The sequence below is a fragment of the Xiphophorus hellerii genome, chromosome 17 (genome assembly GCF_003331165.1).
Source record: "Xiphophorus hellerii strain 12219 chromosome 17, Xiphophorus_hellerii-4.1, whole genome shotgun sequence".
Classification (NCBI taxonomy): domain Eukaryota; kingdom Metazoa; phylum Chordata; class Actinopteri; order Cyprinodontiformes; family Poeciliidae; genus Xiphophorus; species Xiphophorus hellerii.
The window spans coordinates 11,335,912-11,349,742 of record NC_045688.1 but is presented as its reverse complement, the minus strand read 5'-3'; the positions used below and the strand labels follow the sequence as shown (position 1 = coordinate 11,349,742).

General features: G+C 43.7%; 1 protein-coding gene across 3 annotated transcripts in view; it reads left to right on the top strand.

Annotated features, from left to right (window-relative positions):
• The first annotated feature begins 1,049 nt into the window (after positions 1 to 1,049).
• grm8a (glutamate receptor, metabotropic 8a) overlaps positions 1,050 to 13,831 on the top strand; it is a 237,515-nt gene continuing 224,733 nt past the window's right edge. Inside the window, exons 1-2 of one of the 3 annotated variants that reach the window (XM_032589755.1) lie at positions 1,050 to 1,185; positions 7,726 to 8,519. In XM_032589755.1, coding sequence (XP_032445646.1) covers positions 7,977 to 8,519 — 543 coding nt within the window. In that variant the 5' untranslated portion in view covers positions 1,050 to 1,185; positions 7,726 to 7,976. Of the gene's footprint in view, positions 1,186 to 1,303; positions 1,743 to 5,017; positions 5,123 to 7,725; positions 8,520 to 13,831 lie in introns of those variants that run through there. The other 2 variants (XM_032589754.1, XM_032589756.1) reach the window with 2 other exon arrangements.

Here is a 13,831-nt window from a genome sequence, read left to right as displayed (position 1 = left end):
GATCAATAAAGTGCAAAAAAATGATTTATTTCTTTAGTTGAATTGAAACTAACATTTACATATTCACAAGACTCATCTGTATGGAAAAAAAGTTATGCAGCCATAGTTGAGATTTGTTTTTTCCAATAACAGCTCAGACTTTCCCATCTTCAACTCTATAGTTTTAGCCAATGTTTAAAAAAAACAACCTCCTGAATGTTGAGAATATAATCTGAATTCATTGGATTTCGTCAAATCTGATAAACTCAAATGTATCTGCTTACTGCGTGTCATTTTTTGTCGTCATGGTCAAATTAAACCCAACATCACCTTGCAGGCTCTCAGCCTACTTGATGTGCAGCTCAAAGTAGCTCCACTACCTGGAGATTGAAGCTTCCGGCTGCTGTGACACAACTTCCCCTTAAATTGAACTATACAAGTTCAGAAGGAATATTGATTGTGGCCGGCATCACTTTTTAAATCTGAACAATCAAAATAAATACACCTTTTGATGATTATTTTATTCATGCAGATGCACTGGATCATTGCACTTTGGCCATTTTTGGGCAAGAAAATCACCATCTGGTTTTATCTGACGTTGTAATTATCCCCTCTTGCCACAAGATGGTGCCATTGACCCGCCCCTCTGTTTTTCTAACGCGGTAAGATCGACAAATTGAACGTGTTCACATCCCCCCCAACGCTGTCAGTCAGAGGGAACACCCCAGTCTTGTTCCTATTGCCTCCACACACACAGCTTATCAAATTGTTATTACACAGCAGATGGGACGCGGTTCATTTGTTTAATTCCATTTACCACAAAGAGCCACGGCGCGCTGGTTTTTACAAGGGAAGCTGCTTTGAAGGAGGGGATAATCAATGGGCTCAGTGGAAAATAAATTGGGGAAGTTCGTTCAATTAACCGTGCTTTTTTTCTTTTTTTTTGGATGACTTATTAATGTGTTCAAATAAGCAAAGGGGGACAGAAATGCATCCAATTGATCAGTAATAAACTTAATTGATTGTGGAGGAGGGAGTCTGCATGAGGATAGTGGCGCAATTAGGCGTTGATTTGGTGCGTCGTGCACCAGCACTAAGGACTCTGAGCGGGTTGTGTGCGCGCGCACGAGCAGACACAAGCAGACTTTAACGGAGAAGTGACCACGCGCAAAGTGTGCGTGGGAGCTTACGGATCACCCTAATCAGGTGGGTTTTACCTACAATATTGATCCGTGCCGCGTGTCATAAATTCCTCTGCTCTGTCTCCCCCTCCTCCACCTCTCTCTCCATCCTCTCTCTCTCTTTCTGTCTCTCTCTCTGTATCTCAGATTCATTCTTGGTCATCGGCTTCTACAGACAGCCTCTGTCTCCATTGTCTCCTTAAACAAGTGCGGAGTTAATAGTTACAGTTTGCGTCACGACTGCGGCTCCATGCCCTTTTGCGGATCTTTTTTCATTATTATTATTATTGTCTTGCGATCAATCTTTTGATTTTTGGAGACATCTTTTTCCTCTCTCTCTCTCTTCACCAGGACCGAAATATATATGTATATTATTTGAGCTGTGAAACTGCTGAGCTCCGCAAGGAAGTTGCCTAAGGCGGACAGGGACCCCGCGGGATGCTTCCCCTCTTCCACATCGTGGGTGGAACCTGAATTTCTGATTTTCTTACCTTTAATACTCCCTCCGTGGGTGTCTTCACATTCCTTCGGTGATGGGTGTTTAATGCCAGATTGTCTCATGCGCTGCGCAGTAGTTGTTGGGTGAGTATGGATGTCTGAACTTGATGCATACTGTCGTACTGGAGGTATATAGGAAATAATGCAAAGTGCATTTGTCTCTCTCTGCACTGGTACTAATTAGGCTGCAATCAGAACCCCCGGAATCGAGCCTATTGGGGATGCATAATCAGCGCACACGCCTAGACTTTGATCTCCAACTCTCTCAATATGCATTTTATCTCCGAGACGCGTGACTCTCTCTGTGCGAAATGTTGGCGAAAAAATGCAATTGGACTTGAACTCGTGTTTCTAAATGATTGTATATATTTTTTGATTCATACATCTGTTTGACGCCCTTAAGAGTCCAAAACGCAGGACCTGCTCAGGTAGAGGAATGGAGGTAAAGATCAGCAAGTGGCTCCAGGGAGTAAGAGAAAAGTGCTCCAAAGGGACTCGCTGACCAACAACTCTCGGACCATGAGTGAGGAAGAAACGATGGGGGGAAGAGGGCAGAAGAGCTATCTCTTTCTGAGAAGAGCAAACCCACTCTCTCTCTAAAACCAGTGATGAAAGGGGGGGAAGGGGGGCCTGCATGCAGCAAGGGATAAGACTGGGAGGAGGAAGAGGAGGAGGCAAACTGTGGCTTGCACAGGATTGCAGATATAAGAATGAAGTCGCCGGAGGTGGAGGGATGAACTCCCAACAACCAGCCGAGGGTGTAAATTAAAAAGAGTGATGAGCTCACTGAAGGCTTTTTAGGGTTCAACCCTCTTCATCTTTGAGCCACTAAACATCACAGCAGGGGAACCCTCATCATCATCCTCCTCCTCCTCCTCCTCCTCCTCTTCCTCAAGGCAGCCACAAGAGAGATTAAATCATTTCCCCCCCCCCTCCGCTCTCCCCCAGCATTTGAGAAGAATCATAAGAGCTATCTTGAGGTTGAAGGAGTAAGAGCCCAAGATGATTAGCATAAGATCAGGTGGGTTGTATGTGAGCGCGAACACACAAATGTCACCTCTTTCACCCTTCAAGGCACTGATAATCTTCAGAGAGACTGAGTGTAAATGAGGCTGGAGGCCGGTTCCTTCACCCCGATCAGATCTGTTTCTTTTCAGCGTCCCTCTGGAGACATTTGCGTGCAGTTGCAGCTTGAATAAACCGAACAGATTTGAACTTGTTACCTAATGCCTGCAGCTGACGAATCCCTTAAACTTTGTCATATATTGTCGTGTTACAGCTAAAAGCTTGAGTATTTTTGGGGGGTGGGAGAGAGGAGGGGAGGTGGTTGAATTCCATGTGCAAGTTCAACACAAGATGGCATGTCGTCGTTTAGGTGTTGCCAGAAACTCTTGACTGGACCGTTTGCACAAATGAATATGCTTTGATCAAAACCATTCCAGTATGTTTATGGTCATTGTTCTGCCTTTGGGCGTCGCTTCATAAAACTTCCCATTAACCCTGATCACTTTGGAATCATCATCATCATGTCATCATAGCGGTTCTCTTCAGCAGAGGACCGGGGGGAGCCGGTGTAGAGTTTTGGGCGAAACGTTCGAACTTGGTCTCATCTGACCAAAGGGCCTTCTCCTGCACGTTTGCTGCGTCCCCCTTATGGCTTCCTCTTTTCCTTCCATTCTTCCTTGAAGGCGAGATTTCTGGAGTGCATTCTAATTCCGATTCTTCCACATGAGCTGTGGATCTTGACGGATCTCTGCGGCTACCCTGGGCCACTTGGCTGCTTCTCTGATTAACGCTCTCCTCGTCTGACCTGTCAGTTAGCGGCGTTGCTCTTTCCGCTTGAGGCCTTCAGAAAAAGCGTGGTATTCATACTGTTTAAAAAGAAATAAAAAATGATGTGGGTCTTTTGTATCGCGGGACATTTGGAGACCGCTGAATGCACCCGGTTTCATTTAGGGTCGTCGCAGTAAAGGTGGCCGAATTCAAATCGGTCCCACCAATCCCGAACGGCATTTCGTTGACGTTTGTGACAAGGTACGGGAAGCCACGGTGGCTATGAGTAATTGTGCAAAGCGCTGTGAAATAAAACGTTGCGACAGGAACCTCTGCTTCTGAGATGTGCCGGACTTTAATTAGACAGATTCGGAAACAGATGCGAGTTACATATACTGCACATCAGAATTACTGGGGCCACTAAACCTCATTAAGAAACCCTCTGTGACTTCGCCAAGGAGAAAGTGTTTAATAAACAATGATGCAGTAAGTAGACTATAGTGTCTGCAGATGAATCAGAGCTGGCTAGCCTATATAATGCTGGGGGCTTTAACTGTAGCGGGGGCTTGCTTGCTTGCTTGCTTGGCTTGTAGAAGTGGCTTTGACCTATTTCCATTTTGAGTGGGGAGGAACTGATGAATTAATTGGGACAGGAGTGAATTATATTCATCAAGTGTCAAGCCGTGATGTCAACCGAGACTCCCAAGCCTGTTCGTGGGGCTTTGTGTGGACAAAATCAAGGTTGGGGGGGGACAGGGGGCGCTAAAGTTTGTTTCTAAAGGCTGAGTACAGGAGAGCCCTTGTGTTACCACAGGGGAGGTTTTTTTGGGAGCAAAAGTGCGGGATCTGATCCAACAGGAACAGATGCAGTGAAAGATTAGGAGCAGGATCTCCTGCAGGGTGGTACAAGCTCGCCTGTCTTAAATAGCAAGAGGTGGGGGGGGGGGTCCAAGCCAGAAAATGATTTATGGCAGCCCAGTTCTGCAAGATGGAAACTCAAGATGAGGTGCTTACTTAAAAACTCATGATTTTATTTTATTTTATTTTTTGAGAGAGAACAGCATTACAAAAGCCTCTAAAAAAAAAAAAAAATACTTCTCAGGTTTGCCTGGCTGGCTTTATTGTCAAAGAATCAAAAGGGAGGTTTTTATCTTAGTTTTCGTGTCCCTCTGGATCAGCTCTGCCCTCTCGCTCTCTGTCTCCTGTGTATTTTCCCTGTCACTGATCAATCACTAGCTGAGTGATCACAGCTGTGTACATCAGTCTCTCAGCAGCACACCCCTGCTGTTTTGCTCTGGATTTTGCAGGATGGTTTTCTACCTTCAGTGTGAAACTTTTTCACCCCTTTTCCAAGTTGGACTGCCTGTTGTTTCGTTGGCCATGGGAATGGGATCTCTGTGTACAGTTAGGGAATAGCTGGCACTTGAAATTTGGTTATTTGGAATAATGAACTTGACCTGCAAGGATTGGGCTTCTTCAAGGAAATCAGACATCTGCTTGGCTCAGCAATAATCTCCAGTTTGAAGGGACAATGCCATGACTATGGTTGTTTATATTTTGCTTGTCAGATAAAAGGTCACTGTTCCTTCATATTTAGGTGGGTAGTTGTCAAAGGGGAAGTTTAACTCAAGCTGCCCGACTACTAAAGACTGAAAAGCATGAGGATGAACCAAGCCGTGCTCTTCCATGAGGTAATGACCTTTACTTTAACACCAGTACACCTGTGTTTAATGCTATCCGACTTGGTAACCGTGGTTATGTCAACTGGTGTTTGTTTCTCATCTTGCCAAACATTTAAAAATGTGTGTTACCTGGGCCAATATCTGAATTTTGTGAATCAAGACTTGTTGCCTAAATGGATTTGCAATAACATCTGTGTCAGTTCAGACAGAACATCTGCAGAGCTTCCAATGTGACATTATCTGGTGATTATTGCTTGGGTACTTCTTGCGCTGCTATCTGTGGATGGTGAACGTTTCGTCTCTATAATTTTTTTTAATCGCTTAATCTGCAGTATTTTTGACTTCCAAAGAAAGCCTGCAGCAGTCTGATTTAAAGATAAAATTGCATATTCTACAGTTTCAGATGAATGTGTAGACCATGCTGTAAGATTATTTTTCTTAAAATAACCCATTAGAGTGCAAAAACGGATAAGTAATAGTGTAACTTATCCACTTAAAGCTTCCTGGTATTGCAGTTGATTGCTTGTTCCACTGATGCCGGGTCTAGTTTGAAGTAAGATGAGACTAACTTTACTTTAGGAGTTTGTCGAGGGGTGCCTTTTGGTTTAATACCTTTCCGCTACAAAAACTCCTCAAGTTTTGGACTTAAAAAACATTTGTGGCTTATATTAGCAGTGTCCAGTTTCAAGCCCTACATGGTTTTAGAGGCATCTCTAGTTTTAGTTTTATTAAATGTCTTTTCCAGAACCTTCGTGGATCTAAATCTAAATCTGTTTCGCTAGATCAAGAGCTGGGATTGGTTGGAGTACTGGCATTTATGCTCTTATTATTATTGAAGTGTAGAGGAAAAAGTGCTGCATATTTAGGGAGCTAATGTAGCAGACGATGTATGGCTGTTTGTGTGAACAAAACACTCCACACTAGGCTGAAGTTATACGGCTATATTCACACAAACTGGATACTCGTACTTGCCAAAAATGAAAGTGTTAGTGTTAGATTTGTTGCCATGGAGCTCACCGAAAGAAATGAAAGGGAAAATATTATTTTTTTTCTTTCTCCTTGAATCTGGCTGTCAAGCTAACGATTAATTATCTTTAAATATTTATTTAGGCCCCAGAAATTTGCACAAATTGCCTCTTCACCCTGTCTGCACTCACAAAAGAAGAAGAAGGAGAAAAAAAAGAAAAGAAAATCAAGGGTTTGAGATCAGGGGAGGCAAATGAGAAAATAAATTCCCAGGGGCCTCGGCTAATGAAAGCACATTAGCAGTCACGCCGTGTAGAAATCCGCCAGTTCGTCATAAGCAATTTTCAGTCCCCGACCAACTTATTGCAACAATATGGCTGCTTGCTGCGCAGCTCAGTGGAGGAAGCATGACATTATTACAACCGGGGGTGAAGGCGGAACCTTCCTGCAGTGGGTGAAAGCCGATAAAGCGTTTCAACACTTAATGATGTTGATGTCAAATAAAAAAAAAAAAACCCTTTAACATTCACTTTACCTGTTGAGTTTGAATCCTACTAGGAGGAAGACACACACTGAATATATGTTTATTTAACTGCAGCAGATGCAAAGTCGCTCCGCGGCTCTGTTGTGTCTTTGCGATGCCGTCGCTTGCCTCATGTTTCTGTTGTCTCTCTATTTATTTTTGAACTCTATCTCTCTTTCCTTTCTTCTCCCTCCTTCCTCTCTTCACCCCACCGCCCCCACCTTCTCCTTCTGCTTCGTCACAACTGCAGCAGGTAGTCATGCGAGTAGCCCGAGGAGCTCCTCAACGAGGTCCTCCGTAAGCCGTTTCTCTCCTTGACCTGCCAGCAGTGAATAAGGGTGTAGAGGCGACAACAAACTGAAACTGCTTGGGACGTTTTTTGTTTTTTTTTTGCTGTCCAATAAGCACACTCCCAATGGGTTTTTGCAGTAATCTAGTTGCACACCTTTAACGAATATTTTGCACCGAAACCCCTTCTGGTCCATTTACGTATTCAGTTTTCTGGAGTTTACGCCTGCCACCACATGAATTAAACCTGAACTGCAGTTTTAATTGGATTTCCTCGACTTCCCTTCGCTTAGTTAAAGCCATCGTTTGGTCACAAAGGATCCAAATGACAGGAGAATCCGTGGCATCATGAAAACTGTAATCGGCAATCGCAGAAAACGTGGGACAAAAGTTCCACGACAAACTGGACGTTTGTAATGGTGTCTGACATTGACAGACCGGTTGGGGATTCTGCCAAGAGAGACACTGCAACAAACATGACCAGGTTTCAGTTTAATGGCGGGCAGCAGCCTGATCCACTGCTTTGCTTTTCTTTTCTTTTTTTCCATTTAACTTTTTGCCTTTCAGCGCAATCATTTTTCATTAGAGGATAAATGTCACATGTGAAATAAGTCTTGAAATTATTCATCGTGGTCTAATTGTTTTGTTACATTGGGCATTTTTTACAGGGGGATTATGCACTTTTGAGAGCCTCTGTATATCCTTTTTTTTTTTTGTAGCTTCATTCATCTTGGTCAGGGTTTTCCACATGCCATGTGAGATTTGCTACCCTGCAGCAGTTTGACCCTTGCACAGTTAATGGCACCAACATGTCTTGTCTCTCTCTCTTCAACAGGCTCTGCAAAAGATGTGACTTGTGGTTTACACGCTCTGCCCCCGAACCAGATACTCGCAGCTGAAGTGCCACGTTTCCTGCTACACCTCCTGCCCGTGCTCTGTTTTCCCTGGATTATGATTTGCTCATGGGTCTCGGCTAACTCCGCACCTGGGGTCCTTTACCCCCGCCTCATTAATCAGTAGAAAAGGGCCGACTTTAATAATCTTTAAAGACTCTCGGATCGTTTTCTGTTACCAGCCTCTTTGATCATGGAATCTCAGTGGGGCCCGACTTTTCCCCTCCACTCTCCCTCTGTCATCTTCCTGCTTCTGGCTGCTTCTTACACCTGGCTCTTTCCCGTCACATCCCCTCAGCGAGTCCCGATAGACCCCCAGGCCGCTCCGGAATACGCTCACTCCATCCGACTGGACGGCGACATCATACTCGGCGGGCTTTTCCCGGTGCATTCGCGGGGAGATCGCGGCACGCCCTGCGGGGAGCTGAAAAAGGAGAAGGGCATCCACCGCCTGGAGGCCATGATGTTTGCCATTGACCTGATCAATAAGGATCCCGAACTGCTGCCCAACATCACGCTGGGGGCCCGGATCTTGGATACCTGCTCCAGGGACACGTACGCTCTGGAGCAGTCCCTGACGTTTGTGCAGGCCCTAATAGAAAGGGACGGCTCCGACGTCCGCTGCGCCAACGGAGACCCTCCGATCTTCACCAAGCCCGACAAAATTGTGGGCGTGATCGGGGCCGCGTCCAGCTCCGTGTCCATCATGGTGGCCAACATCCTGCGTCTGTTCAAGGTAGGATTCGGTCTAATTTTCCCCCCTCTGTGACCGTTTCTGTTTCATCTTGACTTTACAACCACAAACCTAAATGTAGGATGCTTGATTGATCAACTAAAAGAAGTGAATACTTGTGAAGTCGAGGGAAAATTAGAAGTGTGGTGGCGTTTGTATTCATGTTCCAAAGTTTTATATCTGTTGCTGTACTTTCTCTTTCATTCCCTGGACACTTTGAATGTCTTGCTGCAGATTCTTAATTGGATATAAGTGTAATATAACTATGAGCTACATCGCCTCACTGGCTCTTTGGGGTCATTGTCATGCTGAAGAGTGAACGTTCACTCCAGTTTAAAGATTTTTTTTCAGCCCTTTAACATGTTATTTTCCAGGATAGTCCTGTATTTGCCTCCAACTTTCTCTTTGTTGCCCTGACCAGCCTGTTTGTCCCTTGACGGGGACAAAAAAAATCCCTGCATCTGCTTCATACTGTCCCTACCATGTCTCAAAGTGGAAAGGTTTGTTGATGATGAATGCAGTGTTAGTTTTCCTAATTCAATTCTAAGTTGTTTTCACATTCCCTTACGTGGCTTTTGACAAACTGCAAGTGGAACCTATTATCGGTTTTCTCGAACAATAACTTTCTCCCTGTCACTCTTCCATAAAGGCTGGATTTAAGCCAACAGACTCTCCCACCTGAGGTGTGGACCTCTGCAAGTCCGTCAGTTAACATGTGTGTTATGGGCTGCTTCTCTAAACGATGCTTCCCTTGCCCGGCCTGTCAGTTTAATAGGGCAGCGATGTCTCGGTAAGTTTGAGTAACTACTTCAAACTTCGTGACAACTTTTCTTCCTGACCCTCCTACTGTCTTCCTTGCTCTTCGTGATCCGGTTTGTTCACTAATGTGCTCTTACGCGCCTCGCAGACCAGCTGGATTTACACCAAGATTGAATCTCACATAGAGTTGCACTGGATGTTTTGGGGAATTGGAGTATAGGGTGAAAAAACGCCAGCAAATAGACTACCTAATGTAATGCTAGTAATGTTCTACTTTGGGTGATTAAATGGGTGCTAAACATAAATGCACATCACGCTTTTCAGATGTTTGAAAAGTCTTAAACCACGTTTCCTTTGTGCTGATCTGTCACGAAATCCCAGTAAATTACGTTCATAAGGATTAAGGTTGTAACGTGTGAAAGTTCAAGGGGGTATGAACACTTTTCCCAAGCACTGCACGTGCTGAATCACCGCCATCCCACGCAGCATCCAGCCCCTTCACCCATATAGGCCAGATAAAGTTCAATGGCGGCAGCCATTTGAAGCCTTATCGGTCTCTGCAGCGGTGACACCTCTTCCTTCACCAGTTGCAGGAGACAGATAGCCCTGTGCGTTTCACTCTCGGAGCCCAAAGTGCGATTTCAATCAGACATTCAGATGCGTCTGTGAAGGAGAAACCGATGTGTCGAGCGATGCCTGCAAGTAAGTTTAAGGTTGAGCGAAATAATAATAATAATAATGATAATAAAATAAAATAAAAATTGCAGCCAAGTGTGGGTATCTATTACGAGCTCGAAATCTGTCAACAGCCACTTCATTTCCTGCGCCCTATGGTTGTTTATGCACACGTGTGTCGCCTGCGAGGACGCCGCTTTGTGATGCCGTGTTTTCAAGTACGTGTGTGGGCCTAATTGAGTGTCCTCATCAGGGTGCAACTCTTTTGTGTTTTTTTTATTTTATTTTAAACATCCTTTCCTGAAGCCTTTATGCATTTCAGGTGTGTGTTGGCGTGTCTTTGAGTGTGCGCCCCATTGTCATCATTAGCTGCGCCGGGCCGACCGATGGCGGTGCGATCGTGACATACGAGTCCGGTAATGACGCCCATGGCATTTTTCGCATCCACGTTTATCCCACGCTCTTCCACAGCAGTGTGACCACACATTTCTTTGGCACAGAGGAATCCATATGCTTGTGTTTGAGGGGTGGGGGATTTTTTTTTCTCCCTGTGTTTCAGGACGCACATGTTAACAACCGGCTTGCGCTTTGAATGGAAGATTTGCATATTAAACAACAACAACAACTAAACATGATTTATTCCAGGATCTGTCACAGCAACAGCCCTCGAACAGAGAGCGCCTTTCCTTTCCCTGCCTCTGCGGTGCCTCGCTCTCATTTGCCTAATACGATTTGGAGCCTCGCGCGTGTCTCCCTGTTCGCGCGCGCGCGCCGCGTGCCGCTATTGTACGTCCGCTGATAATTTGTGTGTGGGAGTCTTCTGCGGTTTTTTCCCCTCCCTTTTCTTTTCTTTTTCGTGTGTGTGTGTGTGTGGGTGGGTGTGTGTGTGTGTGCGTGTGTGTGTGTGTGTGTGCGCAGGATCTCTGCGTTATGTCAACCTCATGCCTGTGGCTGTGCTAACAGTTTGTCTCCATGCTTCTTCATAAATAATACCCCCCACCCTCCTGTTTCTGGAAGTCGTGGGACGCAAACACATGTTCGCACGAATGTATTTCAAGCAAACATATGTTGTTTTTTTGTTTGTTTGTTGTTTTTTTTAAACAGGCTAATCTGGCAGTGTCAGTCACAGCCAGTCGCCCACTCAAGACATGATGGAGATGCGGCCCCCCCCCACAGAAGCAGAGCAAGAGAGAAAGTCTGCTTATGTGTCTTTTTAATTCTAGCAGTTGACAAGTGCGATTCAAACAACAGATTGTGTGAAAAAGAAAAAAAGAAGCAAAAATTCTCCATGTTTTTATTGTTTTTATTTATTTTTTCCCTGTGCTTTAGCAGCAGAGGGAGCCCCTTGCTGAGAGCCACAGCTGAGAGAAATCAAATCAAACAAGAGCCGCTGATGTTTCTTTTGTTCGCCGGTTCCTCGTTTGAAGATTATCGCCCTGCACTGAGGGATGATTCAGATTGGTGCGAGGCGGGGCTGGAGATAACAGGGACTTTTTGTAAATCAGGGCGACGCGCTCCATCGCCGCAGCTGCATGTTTTGCAGGAGAAAATCTGTCCAAACGAAGTGAGTGGAAATTTTGGGGGCTTTATGACAACAACTTGGTTCTGTTTAAATCTGGCTTCTTTCTTTTTTGTTTCCTTACAAAAGTTTAAAGCGAGGCATCAACCTGAATATTATATCTTGAAATTCTAACACGGAGCATAATTTTGAATGGGAACGTTAAAGAAAATGCAGGTGATTTGTCTCCAAAGCATTAAGGTTATTGGAAATCAGCTGCTGCCTGACTGAGATTGTTTGTGGATGACCTTTAGCTTGGCCAGGGTTCCCCACATGTGTTGCACTGCAAATTTTGTGTGGCGTATAAATGACTCACTATGCATTATTCATAGATTTATATTGACGTAATCTTGAGGTACATCGAAAACGGCGTCGCTCTCAAACTGCATTAAGCTAACTTGTAAAAAGTTTTCTATGCTGTATGAAAAAGTCAAGCTAATCGCATGGATTTAAAAAAAACAACTTTGCAGCCATCTCTTTTTGTGTCATAACCAGATGGACATCATTTGTCGTTCACCTCAAAGTCATTTTTTCCCTCTTCTAAATGAATGCAGTTGGATCGTATTACAAATTTTTTTGCTTTAAATGTACTATAAATACTGGAAAGATAGTATTTTCCAGTATTTGAGGTTATGTCATGAGGATATAAAACCAGCCAATGCCAATCTGGGTTATTAGAAATGAGAAGTTGTCTGTCACTGTTTGATTGGCCAGTGTTCTTGTGACTCATATGGTGGGAATAGATAAAGGGGGGAAAGTACACAATAAAATCTCATGTAGGTTTTCCCTCTTCCCATGCTGCAGCACGTGAATCGAAAACTCCAGGGCGGCGATGTTTATTAAAGCCACAAATGAATTTGATTTAATTTCCCAGCTTGAATGACTGTAAACCATGAACACGGTCTATTATCAACCTCAATTTCCTAAATTATGTTGCTGCTCTAATTCAAATGTGGCCCAACCTTAAACTAATTACAGCTATTATTTTAGTTGTGATTCAGAGTAGCGCTACCGACAGAGCATAGCTTGTATTTTTTTAAAATTGTATTTCTATATTCTTAATTTTAGCTTCTATTTCATCTTTTACACCAAACCCTTATATTTTTGGCAGCAAAGTAAGAATGCAATCGAACAGGGAATCTTGTCATAAATACCAAACCTTCAGTTTGTGCCAAACTCTCATAAAAGGAAGTAATAAAGGTTTATTAGCATTTTTACCTCAAAATAACACATTTTTAATCCCATCTGGTGAACTTTCTCATTGCAGTACTCAGGGTCTCTTAAGATTTCCTTGGATTTTTCTTTCAGGTGCTTCAGGGAATTGGAGACTGATTATTGTGTGTTGCAAAGTTTCTCTCAACTTAATTCATTATTTCACTCTGTTGTCGCTGTGCGTGTTCAAAGAAAGAGTATCGGAAGTGGGCACTAAATTTTATTTGTGTAACACATTGCACAGATAAAAAATCACAAAGACGCTGCATGGCGGAGAAGTATTTTGAAATTAAAGGCACAGCACACTGAAGGAGAATGCCTTAAGCTGCACTTTGAATGAGCGCAATCTCTCGCATGTAAAAAATAAAATCTTGCAGTTGATGCAACATGCTGTAAATAACGATCCCCTTGAGTTTATCACGCAGTTCTTGGGACTACAAATAGACCTTAAGGGCTTCTGATGGAGTAAGTGGCTTTCATAGTTCTGTAATAGAAGAAGAAGTTTAACCATATAAGCCCCGTTCATTTTGACACGTTGCCTGTCAAAATGAACAGGCAGCGAGATAAAAACACAAGCAATGTGAATTCTTAGTCAAAAACTGTGGACCAACAGAAATTGTTTCAAAAGCCAATTAAAAATTAATGCATCAATCAAAATGTACAGTTAAGTTTTAGAGAGAGAAAATAATTTGGAACAACGGGGGGCTATCTACAATTGATGCATCTTGACATTGTGCCATTTTAGAGACGGCACAATGTCAAGTTGATCCTCCAGTTGATCAACTGTCATTATTCTAAAACTATTCTATAAGTACTACTGGTGGGACTTTGACTACCTTTAATAGAAACCGGTTACATATTTGGAAGGGACTTTGGAGCAGACTGACAACTGCTTGTGGCAGCTCGCTTTGTTCCAGTCATTGCTGAAGTTGGAGCTTGGATCTGGCAGCGGCATCAAATGCATCTAAACAGTGTTTGGCTCCAAGCTGCGGCAGACGCAGCGCCGTGTTTGAATCAGAGGCCGAGCTGGTGAGATTCTCTGAAGTTCAAATTCTAGGGACCTTTTTGTTTTGTTTCTTTTTTCTTTTTCCAAATTCAAACTGAATTTTAA